General features: G+C 45.6%; 1 protein-coding gene across 1 annotated transcript; it reads right to left on the reverse strand.

The window, feature by feature from the left end:
• Nucleotides 1-4,239: 4,239 nt before the first annotated feature.
• DUSP6 (dual specificity phosphatase 6) lies at nucleotides 4,240-7,674 on the reverse strand (the record flags this gene model as incomplete). The annotated part of the gene is made up of 2 exons (XM_008940151.1): nucleotides 4,240-5,787; nucleotides 7,237-7,674. Coding segments are annotated over 2 exons (746 nt in total), but the record flags the coding sequence as incomplete, so codon positions are not given.
• Nucleotides 7,675-8,161: the final 487 nt, after the last annotated feature.

Here is an 8,161-nt window from a genome sequence, read left to right on the forward strand (position 1 = left end):
AGTATCACTTTCTGTCGCTGGTATCTGTAGCGCTGGAAGAGCCTGGGGACGGGAGAGGGCCAGAATTTCTGCGCGCTTCCTGCGTCCTGGGGATCGCAGCTGTGAAGTAGAGCAGGGCACTGTTTCTGTTGCCTCTCTCAAATATAGTCCTGAATGCAACTTCTGTCACTAAGAAATATTTCCTAAACAGACTCCATACCCCCACTTTCCACTTGATAATCATCTCCTCGTGTTTGTGGTAAGTCAACATCCTTCATCTTTGCCTTATGAGGAAAAGCTACGGCTGTGAGCACTTCAAAATTCCCTCAGCGCTTGTAGATCCCTGAGATAATAAACAACAGAAAGCATCCAACACTCTTTTTTTCCTTTCCTTACAGAGGCAAGCACTTTACTCACAAGAAAGCAGCTCCCATACTAGTTTTCCGCCTGTGCTGTCTACCCAGTTATGGCACATGCTTAACTCTTAAATTTGGCAATGAAGAAAGGAGACACGTGATGCAGCACCATTCATTTCTGACTGTTGTGGGGGAGGAAAGGGCAGAGTTTCTATATCCAAATGTCACCATACGCCATAAGAAAAATCCAGTGAGTAGTCTTTATTTCCCTTCAGCTGTGAGGTTTTGAGAGCAAACTCAGCCACCTTTCTTGAATGCAGCCTCTCACTGGAGCCCCAGGAGTCACTCATATCCGCTACTGCAGATGAAGGGCCGGGCCCCATACTTGTGTTCCTGGGGTAACTAAGTATTGCCAAACATGCACGCTCAAGGTCTAGGGCGGCACTGAACTGAGCTTAGTGATTTGTTCCACCATCTTCACTCAGGAAAAGCTTTCAATAATTTATAGCTGTGTGGAGAAAGGGCCTAAGCTGTAGTCTCAGTTAAACATGTTCACATGCAATTGTTTTTCCTGGAGTTCTGAATAAAGTGTCATCATGCTTCTCAACAGGGAAAAAATTCTTGGATAAGCTTTTCAGAGAAGCTGAAGAAATGCTCTCCAGACACATAATTGTTAGCCCTGGCTTTGGTGTTTCTAGCAGTTGCCTTTGATGTCCATGTTTTCAGTTTCTCCCTGCTTCCCTCAACACTCCCTGCCCCTCAGAGGGGGGTCAGTGGCCTTCGATGCCGGATAGGTCCATGAGAAGAGGCTGCTTCCGAATACCCACCTTTCCTGTTTGCAGCAGCAGAGTGGTGGGTGATATATAAAGAAGACCCAGGGAAGCCATGCAGAGCAAAATCTACACGGTAGCAAGGAATAAGGTCACCTGCTAGACAGTGGCAAGAGGACGGCAGTGGTATTTTCTTACCTCTTCCTCTCACATACAGCTTTCATATGGCTCACTACAACTGACTGAGTCCAGGAGACTCATCTTGTTTTTCACTGTGAAAACAAAGAGGAGCAGAGAGGCTTAAGGCTGGGCAAAGTTGATTTAGAAAACATAAGACAAACAGCAATAGAGTAAAATAGGCAAAAGAGATAGAGTAGGAAAATGGAAGAGAAGTAAAAAAGGTCCATGTAGCTTAGGAAAAGGCCCGTGAAAGAACAGAAAGCACAGGGGGAAGAGCAATATTTTAAAAAGACAAGAAAGAAAGAGGGGAAAGAGCAAATTATAGCTAAGACAACAGCAGAAACCAGAAAGCTGGAAGACATTTTAAAGATGGCCATAGAGTGGTTTGAAAGGGTGTGAGAGGAAAAGAGGGAATACAAGAAAGGGAACCAACATGATGAGCTACACAATGTTATTGCACAGAAAACAAAAAGCAAAGTGCACCCAGACACTGTGGGGAACCTTGGCCTTACCAGAGCAAAGGGGATATGGATGCCATGGGACACAGTTTTACCCTTTGTGTTAAAAGGCACAGATGGGTTGTGTGAGAAAGCTCTGACGTGCACTCTCCTGGGGATACAGCTTCTGAAGGAATTCCATACCTCACACTCCTCCATTATAGTACCAAACAGGTTTTAATATTTTTTTAAGCTGTAAGGGGGGGATATTTCCCCCTCTTGCCCTTATACACACCAGGCCTGTCCCTATAGGCACAAAGAATTTATTCTTCCCTTTAAATATTACTTTACCAGCTGAGGAACTACAATAGCTGCCAAACCCCCCAGAAGCCTGAGACCTCTGCCCCATCCCAGGAAGGACTGAAATGAGGGAAGGGAGAGAGGAAGCAAGTTATTTTGAAACATGTGCTGGAGGGGGGGACTGGAGAGGCAAGCAGAGCCCAGTTTCAGAAGAGCTGGCAAGTGTTTGTATAGCATGAACCGTTCCCTTCACCATGCTGGGGCACGGTTACCCAGAAGCCTGTGTGGGGATGATGAACATTGCTGGTGAGAGCCCTCGCCACATTTTCCTCCAAACCATTTGTAATTAAGAGACAGCACATGAGCAAGAGTGAACATACCCAGCAAAATCAGAGGTTGAACCAGGTTTTGGGTAGGGTCCAGATCTGGTTTGGGTTTGCCAGTAACCAAAGCTGTTCTCACCCAGTTCTGGTTCAAGTTCAGCCAAGGTTCCTGACTAACTGCCCTGGTTCAGGGCAAGGAAAAGGAAAAATCTGGAACCAGTTTTCTGCCTGAATCTTCTCTGTGTGTGCGGGAGCAAAGCTGGTCTTTGCTTGCTTATCCAGAAAAATGATGAATTGCAGAAGTACCCATTTGGTGTTAGTCACTCGGTGAAGCAGGAAGGAAGCAGGAAGCTCTTGTGAGCACTAACTTTTCAGAGCAGCTTGCAAAGAAAGCCAAGGCCCTCCTCCCTTGCCCGGCACAAACAGCTGAGGCATTCGTCGTCAGCCCTTTCTCTGTGCAGGGGGTACTGAACAGGAGGAGGGCAGAGGAGCCCTCCGCCCGCCGAGCGGGAGAGGCCCGGCTGCACTCAACAGGTTCAGTTCACGCTGTGACCCTGCCGGGCTTCCTGCTATTCAGATGTGTTACTTCCCCTTTGTGGTAATGGCCTGTGGCAGCCGGCCAGAAAACACTATTAATTTCAGAAGTGGCCTGACAACAAACCCACAGCGAAACTAGAGGAAGTGGCGGGGAGGCCATCTGTTGACTTCAGCAGAACAGTAGGGACGCAGCTATGTAGGTTCTACAAGGAAAGCAGATTAATAATCCACAAAGAGGAAACTGGCTAAAATTATCCACAGACCATATTTAAAAAAAAAAAAAAACCAAAAAAAAAAACCAAGGGAGTCACTTGAGCTGCAGCTGGACAGGAAATTGCTAGAGCTGCTTGCAAATCTCCACTTTGAACAGAGCAGCACAGGGAATGCCAAGAGCGGAAACCGTTCAAAACTGGATTAGCACAAGCCAAGTTTAACTGCAACCCACTTCTACTTTCACAGTTTATGCACTCAATCTAGGCCACTACTGCATGAGACACTGACTCACTTTTTTTTTCCCCCCATGTTTTGTTTGCTTTTCATTTCACACACTTGCAGTTTCTAAAATTACTTGAAATGTGCTCCGGCTGCCAGGAGTTCTGCAGAATCCCAGCCGACAGCCTCAGCTGCAGCATCAGCCCAGCACTGTGGTACTGCACACAGATTTTGGCACCACCATTCCTTGGGCCATTTCTAATCAGGAAGGATTTTAATGAAAATAAGTTGCAGCACGAAGTTTTGCAATTGTTATAATCCCCCTTTTTCCTTCTGTGGAGACAGGACTACTTGAAGGGCCCAAAGAGGAAATGAGGCGACTAAGGTTATATTGGAGACTTTGCCTCCCTGCCTTTACCTGCTAAATTGCAACATGGTTGAACAGCAACAAAAAAAATCATTTACTGACAGCAGACTGTTGATGAATCTCTGTGAAATGAGTTCCTGCCAGACAGATAAGGAGAACATGAGCCCATCTCCTAGTATCTGTAATAGAGTGGCCAAAACTTGTGTGCATACCCAGAACAGAACAGCTCATTACTCTTTAAAAAATAAAAGTTAAAATAAATTCTTATACAGCCCAGAGTCAGGTGCATCCCTGGGGTAGCAAAGGGATGCCAGAATATTTTGCAATTAACCTAAAGGCCTCCAAAAGCTTTCCCTCCACCAAAGCAAGACAAGAATCCAGCACATGCATGCTTATGCATTTAGGCACCAGTGGTCCAAAAGGGAAATCAAGGCTTTATTGTCTTAGGGGCTGTACAAAAGCTACTGAAAGCAATCATTACCTTTAAACATAACCACATGTGTATGTGCAATTAACCACACTCACACAGAGGGGAAAGGGAATAAACCAGCCAGGTTCTCAATAGCCAAAAATAGTTATTTATTTATTAATAATTTAAGGTTTTACATTCTTATAATAAATTCCATCTTAAAACTTTTACACCGTGAATTAGACTCTCCCTTATTGGCAACCATGTGCAGGTTCACTGTGCGTACACACAGGTATAAATGCTCGCACATACTTCCAGTTTTATACAAAAAAAAGAAAAAGACGCAAAATATTGCATTTGAGGTGAAGCTCCCTGAAGAATTTGTACAGAGGTAATGCACTGTGTAGCACATCTGAAAGTTTTAAAAAGTGATCAAAAAATCTTTCGCATTCAAAGACAAACCTCCTCCCAGATGATCTATTTACAAAAGGTAAGGCAAAAAATTAATTTAATTTAAAAAAAATATATATATATCACGTGGAAACTACATCAAGAGCGTGAGGAAAAAAAATAAAAATCACCACAAGGAAAAGAAAGATATATGAAAGAAGAGACTGTATTTGCTCACAAAACACGATTTGCAAACTTCTCACCATGGCCATTTCTCCCTCATGGAAAGCTTGCTTCAGTTGACCAATAAAATTAAGCATGCTGCAAATATATTCTTTGCAATTAAAGAAAAAATCCAAACAAAACCAAACAAAAACCCAAGCAAATAAGCAGAATTTATGAAGAGAACAAAACCACAGATGTCCCTTGGATTGATTTCTTAATACATGTGAATTGAAACAAAAAAAAGAGTTGCAAATCAATTTAAGATTAAATATTTACATTGATCAAGTAGAATACTACCGAGCTCCCGGCAAACAAGTACTCCAAATACACTAAGCTGAAATCTCTTTCTTTGGCTCCTCTAAATTAAAACAAACAAAAATAACCAGTCTTCACTGAAGACAAAGATGTGTCACAGATCCAAAAGCAGAGAGGGAAGCAGGACAGTTCCAGTGTGTAGAGAACACGTGCTCAGCCTATCCAGCCTTACCCTGCCCCTCTGGAAGTTCTCGGACCTAAGCCACTGCACAAGCAGGGACGAATGTGCTGCCCACCTGCCACCCGGTCACCACGGTCCTTCCCACAGAGCTCACCACGTTCCCTCCCTTCGCAACAGCCGATTCCATACTGTGTAACCTTTCCTAGCCTGCACTGGCAGCTGCTTTTTGATAGCAGAAGCCAGAAAAAGAGAAAGCTGCATTTTCTGCATCACTGCCAAAGAGAAACCATTGGGGAGTGATCCCATGAAATGGACAGGAGAAGGGAGGTGGCGGGAGCTCACGTGGACTGCAGGGAATCCACTTGGAAGACGTTCTGGTTGGAAGGGGTGGTGAAGTACAGCTGCTGGTTCGGCACTCGATTGTCACAGGGGCTGCTCAGGCCCAGGGTCCGCTCAAAGTCCAGCAGCTGACCCATGAAGTTGAAGTTGGGTGAAATGTTTGACTTCTTCATCTTGACGATATCATAGGCATCATTCATGGACAAATTGAGCTTCTGCATGAGGTAGGCCACTGTCACGGTGACCGAGCGGCTGATCCCTGCTAAGCAATGCACCAGGACGCCGCAGTTCTTCCCTCGTGCTTCATCTGTACAGAGACAAAGAGACAGAGAAGGACACATAAGACAGGGGGTTGGTAACTGATCTCTCAACACAAGTGAGATTAGTATCAAAGAGGAAGAAAGGACGATTCTGATCCCAGGGGCCAGCAGTGCAACGCAAGAGTTAACTTCACCGGCTTAAAACCAGGACAAGAGGAGAATCCGTCCATCCATCAGTCCCCCCCCTCCCCGCATATGTACTGGAGTCCAAGAGCTGAGAAAACTAAGAATGAGACAAAGGGAACAGGATACTCTGCATGACACTATTTTAAAAGTCGGTTTTAAAAGACACACTTTCGCCTTGAGATTTGTCTTAAATTCTTACAGTTCCCTTGCCCCAGCATGGAAATACTGCAATATGTCATTGAATGCCTTTTATACAGACCAGCAGCCTGCAAAGGTCTATTAAATTATTCTCCAACTGTTGTGCAGCTAACAATGGAAGTATTCAGGCATTTTAAAAGAATGAGGGAAGTCACAGGGGACAGCCCATTAAGAGGAACAGGATGTCAACATTGGTTGAAAATGGGTTCCTTTGTAATAGGAAATGCATTACAATGCCTGGAGATTAGTTTCTTTGTGGCTTCCAGCCCACATTTCTTCCTGCTGGGCTCAGATTACCTACATTCTCCACTATAGCCGGTATCATTCAATCGGATTACAGCACAGCTTCCCAACAGATAATGAGATGCCCACCCCACCGCACCCCGATGGGGCGATTTTAGTTCTCCCCGAAATAAAGGAGAGCACAAATTGTCCGCAGAAGTCCTTGAGCCCAAGGGGACGTGTTTCCAAAGCTGATGGATAATGTCTAAGGTCTGGCTAACCGAGGCACCGAGTCCAAGAGGTATATCATTATTACCACGAGATTTAATTAAAGCTCTGACTATACATTTGCCAGGAATACTGCTTCTGAATAACTTGTATTTAAAAGCTAAAGTTAGCTTCCGAGGTATTTTTATTATACTGATCTTCAGTAACATCAAAAAGAACAGGAGGGGAAAAAAAAAACAAAAACAAAAAACAACAAAACACCACAACGAAAAAAGGACGAATAAACCATCAACCCTGGGCTCATTTACCTCCCCCCAACCCCCACCAGGAAGAGATTTAGAAAGATCCCACATCCTGCGCATTGCTCAGTCCCCAGCTCTAGCACAAACGGCTCAGGGAGGAATCCCACAGCCAACCAAACTAGGTACGCGATTGTAACCTGCAAACGTCGCTTACAACTTGCTGGGGCTCCTCAGTAACCCCCCCCCAAATAGTCCCCACCGCCCCTCAACTTAAGACGGCTTTAAAACGAGAAGCGGAGCATTCCCCAGAGACTACCAGAGACGCTGCTACCGCTTCTCACCCGAAATCTCCTGAATTCTGCGAAAGAAATTGAGTTCTACCGCTTGACATACAGCTATTAGCAAACAATCGAGTCTCACCTATAAAGGAAATGGCCTCAGGAAAGAACTGAGACAGATTTTGGCTCCAGTGGTCAGAGATCGGGATCTGTTTGTACTTGAATTCCCCGGCGTTTTCAAAGAGATTAGGCAGGTTGGGGGTAACATTCAAGATGTATTTAATGCCAAACTCTTCTAAAACGTCCAGATTAGTGGAGTCCTTGGCACAGCCTAAGTAGAGGTAGGGTAAAATCTCCACCGGGAAGGAAGGCTGGTTGTTGGAGAGAGGGCTGCCATCCGAATCAGTGGCACTGTTGGGGTCTCTGTCAATGTCAGATTCAATGTCTGATGAGGAATCGGAGCTGATTCGGAGGCCTCCCAAGCCCAGGACTGGCAAAGGAGGAGAGCTGCTGCTACACGAACTGTCTAGGTTAGTTTCGCAGTGCAGGGCGAACTCGGCCTGGAACTTGCTGAAACCACCTGGGGAGAAAAGCAGATGGGGTAGGGGGGCGAAAGTACAACCTGGTCTAAGGTGTCAAACCGACTCGCTTCCCTGGTACAGCCCTGTCCGCAAAGGGGAATCCGTTTCCCACCCTCTTCAGCCCCAGGAATAGAAGAAAAAAAAAAAAAAAAAAAAAAAAAAAAAAAAAAAATATGTCACACTCTCACGCAGACGGACTAAATCTAAAAGAAGGTTTAAGAAAATCACCCGCTGCGGCGGGGAGCTCAGCACATCGAAGATTAAAGCTCTGTGCCGCTTCGCCCTGCGGGGACCTCTGGAAAGATGCCTCGGCGGCAATTCCTTCTGCCCTCCCTGTTAGCCCTGTCCTCCCCACGCTGCTACAGCGATTCCAGTCCTCGAGGTCTCTTTAGACAAAAGGAGGACAGGGATGTTGGAGGGGTTTTTCCCCTGCCCAGGTCGGTGTCCTCCCGGAGTGCCAGTGTGCAGTGCCTGAGGGACGCTGCG

The sequence above is a fragment of the Merops nubicus genome, unplaced genomic scaffold (genome assembly GCF_000691845.1).
Source record: "Merops nubicus isolate BGI_N331 unplaced genomic scaffold, ASM69184v1 scaffold24175, whole genome shotgun sequence".
Lineage (NCBI taxonomy): Eukaryota > Metazoa > Chordata > Aves > Coraciiformes > Meropidae > Merops > Merops nubicus.